At 48.6% G+C, this 14,566-nt stretch overlaps 1 protein-coding gene across 4 annotated transcripts in view; it reads right to left on the bottom strand.

Annotated features, from left to right (window-relative positions):
- ORC4 (origin recognition complex subunit 4) overlaps positions 1-14,566 on the bottom strand; it is a 58,596-nt gene that overhangs the window by 1,221 nt on the left and 42,809 nt on the right. For 3 of the 4 annotated variants that reach the window (XM_038751140.1, XM_038751136.1, XM_038751138.1), the window contains 6 exons: positions 13,735-13,886; positions 10,537-10,710; positions 6,674-6,760; positions 3,096-3,204; positions 383-478; positions 6-73 (listed from right to left, as the gene is read on the bottom strand). In XM_038751140.1, coding sequence (XP_038607068.1) covers positions 6-73; positions 383-478; positions 3,096-3,204; positions 6,674-6,760; positions 10,537-10,710; positions 13,735-13,886 — 686 coding nt within the window. The remainder of the gene's footprint in view (positions 1-5; positions 74-382; positions 479-3,095; positions 3,205-6,673; positions 6,761-10,536; positions 10,711-13,734; positions 13,887-14,566) is intronic. The other variant, XM_038751139.1, reaches the window with a different exon arrangement.

Consider the following 14,566-nt stretch of genomic DNA (forward strand, 5'->3'; position numbering starts at 1 on the left):
TTTACCTTCATAACAACAGGCTTCTCAAAGTTATACACAGAATGGGCCTTCCTTTGGATAAACTTCTGAAATTCTGCAAGAAAAGCGGGGATATTACTGTACCGAAGTTAGGAAACAGCGGAGAGTCAGTCAAAATGATCGGTTACTTAAGCTACGAGCCCAGCTGGGACAGGGACCTGGCATTCATTCATTCATTCAATCGTATTTATTGAGCGCTTACTGCGTGCAGAGCACTGTACTAAGCGCTTGGGAAGTACAAGTGGGCGACATATACAGTCCCTACAACGGGCTCACAGTCTAGGAGGCGTCTACTCTGGTGCTCGGCCTCCAGTAAGCTCCTTGTACCAAACTCTGAATTATTCTTACCAAAGTCTCATCTTACCGTTGTAGACCATCTGAAAGTTAAAAGGCTCTCCTTCGTAAATGTCACTTAAGTGTTTCATCGCTATTATAAGACAGATTTCCAACACAGAGAGACCTGCGAGGGCAGAAAAGAACAACATTTAATTTCCAATAATCCCCGAGATTTGACCTGGAAGGTCGAATGAGAAGCTGGAGCTGTGTGATGAATAAACTGTTCCCCCCTCCAACCCCCAGGCAAAACAGGCTGGGAAGTGAGGGCAAATTACTGAAAGTAAATTAGAGGCGCTTGTGCATCAACTTGTACTTCCCAGGCGCTTCCCCACAGCACCTATATATATATATATGTTTGTACATATTACTCTATTTTACTTGTACCTATCTATTCTATTTATTTTATTTTGTTAGTATGTTTGGTTTTGTTCTCTGTTTCCCCCTTCTAGACTGTGAGCCCGCTGTTGGGGAGGGACTGTCTCTATATGTTGCCAGCTTGTGCTTCCCAAGCGCTTAGCACAGTGCTCTGCACACAGTAAGCGCTCAATAAATACGAGTGATTGATTGCTCTGCACACAGTAAGCGCTCAACAAATATGATTAAATGAGTGAATGACTCTCCCCTATATCACAAGGCAAGATGACGCTTTCCACGCTCAAAATGATTCACTCCAAATCCAATCGGTGCCCTTCCAATTCACTCATTATGTCTTAGAGGACTAGAAATACACCAGGCTATTTACTTGGATTTAGCCGTGTGACTCTGGGCAAGTCACTTCACTTCTCTGGGCCTCAGTTCCCTCATCTGTAAAATGGGGATTAAGACTGTGAGCCCCCCATGGGACAACCTGATCACCTTGTAACCTCCCCAGCGCTTAGAACAGCGCTTTGCACATGCTAAGCGCCTAATAAATGCCATTATTATTATTAGAACTGAAAAAAGAAAGATAAAACAGAGGCTCGGGAACCTTCTCGAGGCAAGACGGCTCGGCCTGGGAAAGGCACGCCTTGGGACCTACGCTCCCGGAGAAGAATACGCCATCTCAGGGTTCGGTTCCCGGTGAGGACTGCACCTGCCCCATTTCAGTGGACGGGGACCACGGTGGCTTTGGTTTTTTTGCTTCTGTTGTATTTCCCCATGGACTTAGTCCAAGGCGGGGTACCCTCCGGGCGCTCAACAAATAGCATCACGAAAGCTCCCAAGCCCCCTTTATCGGTTTCCCGCCGCGGAGCGGGCCGGTCCGCGGTTCTGGAGTCCAAAGTCCCCGGCACTGTGAGCCCTGTTGGCCCGGCGCCTCCGTGATGCTGCCGCAAACCCGCATCCCCTGCTGCTGTGGTCCGCAGAGAGGCCTACGGAGACGGAGAGGTAGTGTGGCCTCATGGGGACAGCGGGGGCCTGCCAGTCATCATCATCATCAATCGTATTTATTGAGCGCTTACTGTGTGCAGAGCACTGTACTAAGCGCTTGGGAAGTACAAATTGGCAACATATAGAGACAGTCCCTACCCAACAGTGGGCAATCAGGACTTGGGTTCCCATCCCAGCGCCGCCACTTGTCTGCTGTGTGCCCTCCCTCCGCACATCCGCCAAACTAGCTCTCTTCCTCCCTTCAAAGCCCTACGGTGAGCTCACCTCCTCCAGGAGGCCTTCCCACACTCAGCCCCCTTCTTCCTCTCCTCCTCCCCATCCCCGCCGCCCTACCTCCTTCCCCTCCCCACAGCACCTGTACACATGTTTCTACAGATCTATTACTCTATATATTTTACTTGTACATATTTACTATTCTATTTATTTTGCTAATGATGTGCATTTAGCTTTAATTCTGTTTGTTCTGACGACTTGACACCTGTGCACACTTTGTTGTGTTGTCTGTCTCCCCCTTTTAGACTGTGAGCTCCCAGACTGAGCCCCTTCCTTCCTCTTCCCCACCTCTTCCCACCCGCCCTACCTCCTTCCCCTCCCCACAGCACCTGTATATATCATCATCATCATCATCATCAATCGTATTTATTGAGCGCTTACTATGTGCAGAGCACTGTACAAAGCGCTTGGGAAGTACAAATTGGCAACATATGGAGACGGTCCCTACCCAACATTCATTCAATCATATTTATTGAGCGCTTACTGTGTGCACAGCACTGTACTAAGCGCTTGGGAAGTACAAGTTGGCAACATATAGGGACAGTCTCTACCCAACAGTGGGCTCACGGTCTAAAAATGAATGAATTCTCGTGGGGCTTTCCCCAAGCGCTAAAATCGGGGAATCGAACCGGCATCCTCTCCAGCTCTGGAGTTTCGGAACACCTGACGCGGAAAGGTGAGCGCGGATTTACCCGGAATAGTGCTTGGGAGAGTGCAATGCTGTTAGTAATAATAATGATGATGGAATTTATTAAGCGCTTACTACGTGCAAAGCACTGTTCTAAGCGCTTACAAGGTGACCAGGTTATCCCACGGAGGGCTCACAGTCTTAATCCCCATTTTTACAGATGAGGGAACTGGAGCTCAAAGAAGTTAAGTCCCAGAGCTGGACAAGAGCTTGGGGCCGAGAGGCGAGAAGGTGGCCGTCATCGCCCGGTTCCACAAGGGCAGGGCACGTTCACCTCCCCGCTCTCCTGAGGAGCGGGCACCGGCTGCGTCTGGAGGAGGGAGACGGGGCAACCGGCGAGGGGTTCCCCGGGCGCCGCTAAACGCTCCCCGGACACGCGGCGAGCGAGCGGGGAGGGCCGCCTTCTCCTTACCGTGGACGACGCTGGCCTTGGAGTCCAGGCTGCATAGCTGATGGGCCTCCACCACGTCGGCCGCGACGATGAAGGGCCGGGACGCGGCCACGTGACGCAAAGCCAGCATCTGAGCCCAAGCACAGGGTGGGGACCGTCAGGGAGCTAGGCCTTAAGCGGGGGGTCTCAGATAAGCGAGCAGAGGGGGCCCGCCAACACAAGTTCCTGAAGCCCATGGCTTTCTTCCTTTCCAGACGCCCCGTCGCCTCCAGGCCCGGAGTCACGCCAGCCCGACTCCGGAGCCCCAGGCCTTTGGCGAGCGGGACCGGGCGCGTGAGTTGCCGCCCGCTCCCGTTCTCCATCATCATCATCAAGGGCGAGAAGACCCTAACTTCCGGACGTTTTAGGAGGTGATGCTCTACAATCAATCAATCAATCAATCGTATTTATTGAGCGCTTACTATGTGCAGAGCACTGTACTAAGCCCTTGGGAAATCCAAGTTGGCAACATACAGAGACGGTCCCTACCCAACAGTGGGCTCACAGTCTAAAAGGGGGAGACAGAGAACAAAACCAAACACACTAACACAATAAAATAGAATAGATATGTACAAGTAAAATAAATAGAGTAATGAATATGTACAATTTTCCAGCCCCTGGAGGCCTTTCATTCATCCAGTCGTATTTACTGAGCGCTTACCGTGTGCAGAGCACCGTACTAAGCGCTTGGAAAGTACAAGTCAGCAACAGATAGAGACGGTCCCTACCCAACAACGGGCTCACGGTCTTGAAGGGGGAGACGGACAACAAAACAAAACCCTCCACCTCCTAAGACTGATGAAGAGCCGTTATTCTGTCCCCCCTCGAGACTGGAAGCTCGTTCATTCATTCATATTTATGGAGCGCTTACTGTGTGCAGAGCACTGTACTAAGCGCTTGGGAAGTACAAGTTGGCAACATATAGAGACGGTCCCTACCCGACAGCGGGCTCACGTTGCGGACAGGGAACGTGTCTAACCAACTCTGGCCAGGAGAAGCGACCGGGGACTCCCAAGTTTGAGCTGATTTGGGAACGACAGCTTTCGCGGACTACGTCTGTCCACCGACCATCCGCCAGTGAGTCGGAATCCATCGAGGCAACTGGAACACGGCTGTTCCTTTGCGCTTGGAATCTAAATTTGGCCTAGTTGTCCCCGGATGAAGCATCTCCCAGTGCTAAGGGGTTTCTTTCCGTTTTACATTTGCAGGCAAGATCGGTTTCTGACGTTAATCCTGCTCTCGGTCGCCCTAAGGGACTGTTTGATTCCCAATCTCCCAAATCATTAGAATCACATTTCTGACTTGGTGCTTTCCTTAGCGAAAGGAGGGCCCAGAGGGCACATTCCCAGTTTCTTTTCATCGAGCGCATTTCTAGTTGAACTAAGGCTTAGAAACCCTGGGCTTTTAGCGACCAAATAGGATTTTTCTTGTGTGCCAACCTGCCGGAGATGCCCCGGTTGTCGGCAAGTTTCAAGAAAAACGGGGAGACGCAAGCAACATCTGAGGACCGAAAGCCCCGCCGGGGAATCTGCCGCCTCTCCGGTGTCACTAGCGAATCGTGATTCGCCTTAAATGTGGAGTTAGGGTTCCGGACTGCGAGGTCCCGGGACCCAGGCAGACCATCAATCAATCCCTTTTAGACTCTGAGCCCACTGTTGGGTAGGGACTGTCTCTATATGTTGCCAACTTGGACTTCCCAAGCGCTTAGTACAGTGCTCTGCACACAGTAAGCGCTCCATAAATACGATTGATTGATTGATTGATCAAGCATCCAAACTTGGGCCCAGCGGCCAGTTTTCTGGGCATCGGGACTTTTGCGATTTACACCCCGCGTCTGGGAATGGGGCCTTTGAGGAATCTCTCAGTGGTATTTATTGAGCACTTGCCGTACCTTTCTAAGCACTATAACAGAGTTGGTAGACACGGTCCCTGCCCGCAACGAGCTTTCAGTCCAGAGGAGAGCAGAAGGGCCAAGACGAGTGCTTCTTTTTCCTTTTTAAAGCCCTGGAAGTGTCCTACATTTTGCTGCGGCTAGCAACGGAAAAATGTCCGGTCTGTTCAATTTTCTGAACATTTTTCCAGGACGGAAATGAGGGAGAGGGGGGCTTGGGGAAACAAACATGCACGAGGGTTGCGGGGTGGTGAGAAATGGAGAGAGAGGGAGAGAGGGTGTGTGTCTGTCGGGGTGAGGGCAGAGGAAATGGCAAGGACGGTTTGGTGGACGGCAGATGCGTCAGACGTCTGCGGGGAAGGAGCCGGCGAGGAAGAAAGGGTACGTCAGGCCAACTCCAGGGACGCCTCGGTCTAGGACCCTTCTGGTCTGGAAAGAAACAGGTCTGGCCCATTTTTTCTAACAATCAATCAATCAGTGGTATCTATTAAGTGCTGACTGCATGCAGAGCACTGTACTAAGCAATGGCTAATAAAGAATTACAAATAGCCAATAGGAAAGATCTCTCCCGAAAGTTTCTCCCGATTTTTTTTTCTTGTTAATTGGAGCCATCAGTCTGGAAACGGAAAAAGCTCAGTCAGAAAAATCCAAAAATCGAGGCGACGAGGAAGAAAGGGTATGTCACGTCAACTCCAGGGCCGCCTCGGTCTAGAACCATTTTGGTCTGGAAAGAAACAGGTCTGGCCCATTTTTTCTAACAATCAATCAATCAGTGGTATCTATTAAGTGCTGACTGCATGCAGAGCACTGTACTAAGCAATGGCTAATAAAGAATTACAAATAGCCAATAGGAAAGATCTCTCCTGAAAGTTTCTCCCGATTTTTTTTTCTTGTTAATTGGAGCCATCAGTCTGGAAACGGAAAAAGCTCAGTCAGAAAAATACAAAAATCGAGGCGACGAGGAAGAAAGGGTATGTCAGGTCAACTCCAGGGCCGCCTCGGTCTAGAACCATTTTGGTCTGGAAAGAAACAGGTTTGGCCCATTTTTTCTAACAATCAATCAATCAGTGGTATCTATTAAGTGCTGACTGCGTGCAGAGCACTGTACTAAGCAATGGCTAATATACAATTACAAATAGCCAATAGGAAAGATCTCTCCCGAAAGTTTCTCCTGATTTTTTTTTCTCGTTAACGGGAGCCATCAGTCTGGAAACGGAAAAAGCTCAGTCAGAAAAATCCAAAAATCGAGGTGGCGAGGAAGAAAGGGTACGTCAGGCCAACTCCAGGGATGCCTTGGTCTAGGACCCTTCTGGTCTGGAAATAAACAGGCCTGGCCCATTTTTTCTAACAATCAATCAATCAGTGGTATCTATTAAGTGCTGACTGCGTGCAGAGCACCGTATTAAGCAATGGCTAATAAAGAATTACAAATAGCCAATAGGAAAGATCTCTCCCGAAAGTTTCTCCTGATTTCTTTTTCTCTTTAATCGGAACCATCAGTCTGGAAACGGAAAAAGCTGTCAGAAAAATACAAAAAAACCCGGTGTGTTCCATTCAGAAGCATTCTAAAAGTACCACCTCTGAAATCGATTTAGCTCAGACAGACTAAGGAAAGGTTTTAATACTAAAATAAATCAGGGGAGATATTGGGATCGAAACAAATACCCACCAGCAGCATGTGTAGCGACCGGAGGTCTTTGCTAGTGTTGAAGTGCCTCTGCAGTATCTCTTGAACGCTCTTGTCCTCGGCCAGCCGCTAAAAGAAGACACAAATTGAATTTTGTAGTCATTTGCGGGCTACTTGATCCTAGAATCACCAGGTTTTCCCCACAGCTGGGTCACCATCGATGTCATTATGAGACGGCATCCCCGGAGGCGCATAAATACTGGTGTGACCTGATGCAGGGCGGGGACGGACGGGGGGTTTTTGTTCTCTGTCTCCCCCTTCTAATAATAATAATAATAATAATAATAATGGCATTTATTAAGCGCTTACTATGTGCAAAGCCCTGTTTTAAGCGCTGGGGAGGTTACAAGGTGATCAGGTTGTCCCACGGGGGGGCTCACAGTTTTCATCCCCATTTTACAGATGAGGGAACTGAGGCCCAGAGAAGTGAAGTGACTTGCCCAAAGTCACCCAGCTGACAATTGGCAGAGCCGGGATTTGAACCCATGACCTCTGACTCCAAAGCCCGGGCTCTTTCCGCTGTGCCACGCTAGACAGTGAGCCCACTGTTGGGTAGGGACTGTCTCTATGTGTTGCCAACTTGTACTTCCCAAGCGCTTAGTACAGTGCTCTGCACACAGTAAGCGCTCAATAAGTACGACTGATTGAATGATTGATTGATTGAGGATGCGGCTTTGAGGAGAAGCAGCGTGGCTCAGTGGAAAGAGCCCGGGCTTTGGAGTCAGAGGTCATGGGTTCGAATCCCGGCTCCACCACGTGTCTGCTGTGCGACCTTGGGCAAGTCACTTAACTTCCCTGAGCCTCAGTTCCCTCATCTGTAAAATGGGGATTAAGACTGTGAGCCCCATGTAGGACAAGTTGATCGCCTTGTATCCCCCCCAGCGCTTAGAACAGTGCTCTGCACGTAGTAAGCGCTTAACAACTGCCATCATTCTTCTTCTTATTATTATTATTATTATTATTAGGAGTGATGTGGAAACGGGGAGGGGCACGGTAGGGTGGATTTGAGGAAGGAGAGAGTTCCCCGCAAGTGGCACAGCAGGGCCACTGCTGTCCTTAGGCACCCGCTGGCTCTGAGACCCACTTCGCGTTACGCGGGGGTTTTGCTCGTCAGGGTCATCATCATCATCATCATCAATCGTATTTATTGAGCGCTTACTATGTGCAGAGCACTGTACTAAGCGCTTGGGAAGTACAAATTGGCAACATATAGAGACAGTCCCTACCCCACAGTGGGCTCACAGTCTAAAAGACGGTCGACGACCGTCAGCATCCAGACCGAATTCAGGGCCTATTCCCGTGAGGCCCATTTGAGTCCACAAATAACGCTACCACATGGGTTCAAATCCCGACTCCGCCACGTGTCCGCTGTGTGACCTTGGGCAAGTCACTTAACTTCTCTGAGCCTCCGTTACCTCATCTGTAAAATGGGGATCAAGACTGTGAGCCCCATGTGGGCCAACTTGATCTCCTTGTACCCGCCCCCCCGGCGCTTAGAACAGTGCTCTGCACATAGTAAGCGCTTAACAAATGCCATCGTTATTATTATTATTATTATTCCCCCTGGAAAATGAAGCGGAAATAGGTCTGCCGGCTTCCTGAAGAGAAGCCGCGGGCGGGTGGGCGGCCCACCAGGGCCAGCTGCGGTCCTCTCCGAGGGTGACCCAGAGCTAGCGGGCAGAAGGATGCCATTTGGGGCATCTTGGGGGGCCGATGCCCACTCCCCCGCCACCCGGCAGACTCCTTGCCCGTCCAGGCTCGATGCCCGTCCTTTGGTGTACTTGCCACCCTGCTGCCCAGTGTCCATCTCCAGGAGGAGTGTGCCCTGCTATGGACTTCCCCGTGGTTTCCTCCCCGCCCCACGTGTTCGTGGGGTGCAGTGGGGCTGGACCCCTACCGCCTTTTGGCATTCTCAGCTTAAACGGAAGATGGATGTGGAAGTTCAGAGAAGTTAGCCGAGGAAAACTGTCCGAAATAATTCAGATCACCGTTGGCCCAGAAGGAAAAAACAGAAAAAGGTGGAATTTGGACCCAACTTCAGAGCCTCCCACATCAATACTGTGAACTAAAGTAATCTAAAGGGTTCAAAGACTTATTACTCCTGCAGCCATTCTCTGGCTAACCTTAGATTTCTCCCATCATTTACGGTAATGCTCCTCAACTGACTCACAGAAAGAGACAATCCGGCATGACTCTCCTTGCTAATAATAGCCACTTATATTAGCCTCACTGTGGATTTGCCAAATATTTAGCTTTTGTTCTTTAAACCAAATAACACTTCTAAAATGACTGATAAGCTCAAATCGCACGCTACCGCTCTTGGCGTCCAACAGAGTACGGCTCTTTTCCACACAAACCCTGCATTTATGGTCCTGAATTTTAACGGCGAGTCATTCTAACGTAACCAGAAGAGAGTGAAACACCAGGAGGGTTGTAAAGACAGAGCTGCGAAGAGATCCATCGCCAAAAATATCGGTGGAAGCCTGTTTCAGAGACTCACTGGTAATAATAATGATAATAATGATGGCATTTGTTAAGCGCTTACTCTATGCGAAGCAATGTTCTAAGGGCTGGGGGGGGATGCAAGGCGATCAGCTCGTCCCACGTCACAGTCTTAATCCTCATTTTACAGATGAGGTCACCGAGGCCCAGAGAAGTTTAGCGACTTGCCCAAAGTCACACAGCTGACAAGCGGCGGAGCCGGGAGTGGTGGGGTTCAGTCAGCCATTCAGTTGTATTTACTGAGCGCTTACTGTGTGCAGAGCACTTTACTAAGTGCTTGGGGGAGCATGATACAGTGCTCTGCACATAGTAAGTGCTCAATAAATACGATTGATGATGATGATGATGATGATATAATTACACTGCAGCCACATTCCCCGTCCACGAGTTTAGAGTCAAGAGGGGAAGGTTACAGTCAAAGACTATGTCGCCTAGCCGCGTGGCAGATGAGCTGTAATTCCAAAGATCTGAATGAGTGGAAATTCATCAAAAACCACATGTACCCAGTGGCGGGTGGGGTCAGAGCCAACTATCAGGCGTAGAGTCACCTCACCACCCCAACTCTGTGTATTATGAGTAATTCTCTTTCAGAAGACCCACCCAAGAAATTACAGAAAGGATCTCCTGTGCTCAAGCAGCTTACAAATTTTAACAGGCGAGGCGTCAAAATGTTTTGTTTTTAGTTCAGCTCTTGCACTTAAAAGATCTTAAAGGGCCAAGAACCGAGGTCACGGCTTACAATTCTAGAAATTCGAGAAGCACACCTACTAAAATGCAGCGTGCCGGGGGGCTGGAAAAGTGATTTCTTATCCATATGAATAAAGCAACGTTCCGGAATGGATTTGTAGCCATCTATGCCTGGAATGTTCAGGAAATAAAATTCTCTTTGACCTCACAGACACCTACTTTACCCAGAAATATTCACCTCCTCACTGTCTAGCCCACCGATATTAACTTTCAAATGATTTCATGAAGAAAACCCTCCTTGCGGTGGTGACCCACGAAAGCAAACAACAGTTCCTTAAAGGAGATAATCAAATCATCAACGATATGACCATGTGGTTTAACTTTTCAATCCTTAGAGAAAAAAAAAAACCCTATACAGTGCCCTATCTGATAACATTGCAAGCTTTGCTTTGCACACAGTAAGCGCTTAATAAATGCTATCATTATTATTATTATTTGTGCACCTTTTCACTGCTTAGAGTGCACTCATTCATTCAGTTGTATTTATTGAGCACTTATTCAAGCGCTTGGGAAGTACAAGTCGGCAACATATAGAGACGGTCCCTACCCAATAATAGGCTCACTGGCTCAGCGTTACTGCCTCTATTTCAGGTTACCTGAACGGTTTCATTCCACTTCGCAGAAAACTGCTTTTCGGGGAACTCTGGAGGTAGAGATAATTGGTCGACAAATATCTGAAGGTACTGGGAAAAACCGAAGGAATTCATTACGTGTATCTGCCGATGGGAGAACCTTGACTTCACTCTCTTTTCTAAGAGTTCCAGAATATCCTGAAAAAAAAAAAAACCAAACAACAGGTTGCGTATCATCAAGACTAAAACAAAGAGCTTAAGGAAGAAACAGTTAATGTGAATCAGATATCTAGAGTAATTCTCCCTCTCCCCACGTTCGGGTGATCTTATTTTGGCTGAAATTTTTAAGGAAATGAGGAGACAGTCTCCTAGATAGGTGCACTGTCCCAAGAAGTCATAGAAGGGGGGATTTAATCCCCATTTTTCGGAAGAAGTAACTGTAGCACAGAGAGGCTAAGTGACTTGCCCGAGGTCACAGAGCAGAGCGGACCCGAGACTGGAATACAGAGGAAGGACGTCCAGGTCGGAGGAGGGACGGGAGCATGGGGCCGGTGGTGGGATAATCGGGATTGAGGTACAGAGAGTAGGTTGGCTGGTGTTACAGGTTTGGGTGGTAGTAGCCAAGCGCTTAGTACAGTGCTCTGCACACAGTAAGCGCTCAATAAATACGATTGAATGAATGAATAGTGGGAAATCGGAGAGCTGAGGTAGGAGAGGGAAAGCTAAGTTCCTTAAAGCCAACGGCAAAGAATTTCTGTTGGATGCGGAGGTGGACGGGCGACCGTTGGAGGTTTCTGAAGAGAAGGGAGATTTGGACTGAATATTTTCTGTTATTCATTCATTCAATCGTATTTATTGAGCGCTTACTGGGTGCAGAGCACTGGACTGAGCGCTTGGGAAATATAAGTTGGCAACAGATACAGTCCCTACCCAACAACGGGCTCACGGTCTAGAAGGGGGAGACAGACAACAAAACAAAACATGTGGACGGGTGTCAAGTCGACAGAACAAACAGAATTAAAGGTAGAGGCACGTCATTAACAAAATAAATAGAACAGTAAATATGTACAAATAAAATAGAGAAGCAGCGTGGCTCAGTGGAAAGAGCATGGGCTGGAGAGCCAGAGGTTGTGGGTTCTAATCCCGGCTCCACCACTTCTCAGCTGTGTGACCTTGGGCAAGTCACTTCACTTCTCTGGGCCTCAGTTCCCTCATCTGGAAAATGGGGATGAAGACTGTGAGCCCCACGTGGGACAACCTGATGACCTTGTATCTACCCCAGCGCTTAGAACAGTGCTTGGCACATAGTAAGTGCTTAACAAATACCAACATTATTATTATTATAGAGTAATAAATCTGTACAAACATATCTTCGAGACTGTGAGCCCACTGTTGGGTAGGGACCGTCTCTATATGTTGCCAACTTGTACTCCCCAAGCGCTTAGTACAGTGCTCTGCACATAGTAAGTGCTCAATAAATACGATTGATTGATTGATATCTACAGGTGCTGTGGGGAGGGGAAGGAGGTAGGGCGGGGGGATGGGGAGGAGGAGAGGAAAAAGGGGGCTGAGTGTGGGAAGGCCTCCTGGAGGAGGTGAGCGCTCAGTAGGGCTTTGAAGGGAGGAAGAGAGCGAGCTTGGCGGATGTTGGAAAAACGATCCGAGCAGCAGAGTGAAGTATGAACTGGAGAGGGGAGAGACAGCTGGCAGGGAGGTGAGTGAGGAAGCCAGTGGAGGAGTCCAAATGGTGTATGAAGGGTGTGTGGAGCAGCATGGTGGAAGGAAGGAAAGGAGGGAGAGAAGAGAGTAGAGAGAGATTGAAAAAGAGAGAGGGGAAAGGCCCAATTCTAGAGATGTCATGTAGGTAGAACCGACTGTATCTGGGAATGTGCGGATTGAAAGAGAGAGGTGAGGGCCAAATGCCACAGCTAAGGGCTTGAGACTGGGAGGACAGTGATCAGTGGGTGGACAGGGCTTGGCTGGGAAAAAACACCAAGATTTCAACAAGACAGTCTGGAGGTATGCACCGAAAAGACCTCAACGGAAAGGCCAGAGGAAAAAAAAAATATCATCTTGTTTCACGGTTGCGTATGATTTATCCAGACTCTGGCTTGACGAAGATTTCAACATCTTCGTTTGGTCGGCATGTTTTCGTCGATGAGAGTCTCTACCAACTCTCCTTATAAGGGAAGTTCTGAAGAGAACTGGAATCCTGTTTATTCAGCTATAGAAAACTAATAAGCCGCGCAGCATTCATCAACGTTAGCGAATCACAGTGTGCGACTCTGGGACATTTATCGGAAAAAAATAACGTGCTAATTTTTACCCGGCAGATTAGTTGCCAGGATACACAAATTTTCCCAAGATGATATAAATATTCCAGTTCCTTTGGTTTTGCACTCAAGATGTTCCAGCGCTTGCAACAGTGGAAACAGGCTGCCTGCTCAATAAGATCCGTGCAGATTGGTAGCTGCCATTTCCTGTTCCTCTTCAGAGTAGCGGTGGAGGATGACGGAGCCATCGTTTGTTGGGCCACTCCAAACCAGAACTCATATTAAACGCTCTGTCCAAGGTACGTCTTTTTCACTCTGGCTGTCGCTATCGCTGAGTCCGACTTGGAATTCCGGTGGGCCGGGAAACCGAGACCCGGTTCCGAGGCTCGCGTCTTTCACCTGATCCACGGAAGGCTGTCTTACGAGTAAAATGAGCGCCTAGATGGAAACTATTTTTTGCCTTACAATCGCTTATATGTTTTCCCTGACCAGAATCTGAAATCCCTAAAGGAGCCATACACGCACCGGAAATCGGCTCGTTAGCTCGGAATCTCATCTCCGACGTCCACCCCAACTTCTTCCTCAACGCCAAGAAAGCCTTGACGTTCAGCAGCCGATTCAACAGTTAATCAGGAAAGGTTTCCCTCTTCCTTTTCATTGCTTTTAACCGGGAAGCCCCGGTGATTTACAAACACTTCGTTTTTTACTCCCCCCCACCTTAGGCCCTCTGATCTTTCGTTTTTCTGGTCATAATTTCAGAGCCATCTGAGGTAAATCTACGGGCTTCCTTGGATTCGGCAACCTGAACGGAGCGCAACCGGACGCCGCGGGGGGCGAAACCGACAAATCGTCGACAAGGAAGACGAAGCCCGACAATCGATGAGCTTGGCCCCTTTTTTAATTACGAACGCGGCTTTAGTGGATGAGTTAAAAATAGCAGACGACTCACCAATCTACACGTGAGGCCGATCACCGCTACGGGCGTCTGGGCCGACTGGGAAACGTCCAGAAGGTTATAGAGAAGCGTCTGGTTCTTATGATGTGCAAAAAGATCAAACTCATCCAGTATAAACAACACTGGGCAGCTTCTAGCCCGGTCACCTGAGATGAAAGCAAATCAAAACACCGGTGAGCAGATTCATGGCCCATTTTCCATTATTCACGCTACTGCTCTATTTTCACTGGCTGTCTTTTTGAAAAGAAGTCCCCAAAGCACACGGATGTGCAGCATAGGACTGAAAATTCAAAAGTGTACAGAACTAGAGGTAATTTTTCTACAGGCGCTAGCCAAATAACGAACGGAAAAGATACACGCCCGGCTAAGATTTTCCTTTTGCTACATAAAAATCCTTTCATGAGTTAGCCAGTTGATGTAGCCCAAGAAGCAGCGTGGCTCAGTGGAAAAGAGCCCGGGCTTTGGAGTCAGAGGTCATGGGTTCAAATCCCGGCTCCACCAATTATCAGCTGTGTGACTTTGGGCAAGTCACTTGACTGCTCTGGGCCTCAGTTCCCTCATCTGTAAAATGGGGATGAAGACTGTGAGCCCCCCCGTGGGTCAAACTGATTACCTTGTAACCTCCCCAGCGCTTAGAACGGTGAGCCCGTTGTTGGGTAGGGACCGTCTCTATATGTTGCCAACTTGTACTTCCCAAGCACTTAGTACAGCGCTCTGCACACAGTAAGTGCTCAATAAATACGACTGAATGAATGAATGAACGGTGCTTTGCACATAGCAAGCGCTTAATAAATGCCATTATTATTATTATTATGTAGTCATTTTA

Source organism: Tachyglossus aculeatus, chromosome 9, assembly GCF_015852505.1.
Source record: "Tachyglossus aculeatus isolate mTacAcu1 chromosome 9, mTacAcu1.pri, whole genome shotgun sequence".
NCBI classification, from domain to species: Eukaryota; Metazoa; Chordata; class Mammalia; order Monotremata; family Tachyglossidae; genus Tachyglossus; species Tachyglossus aculeatus.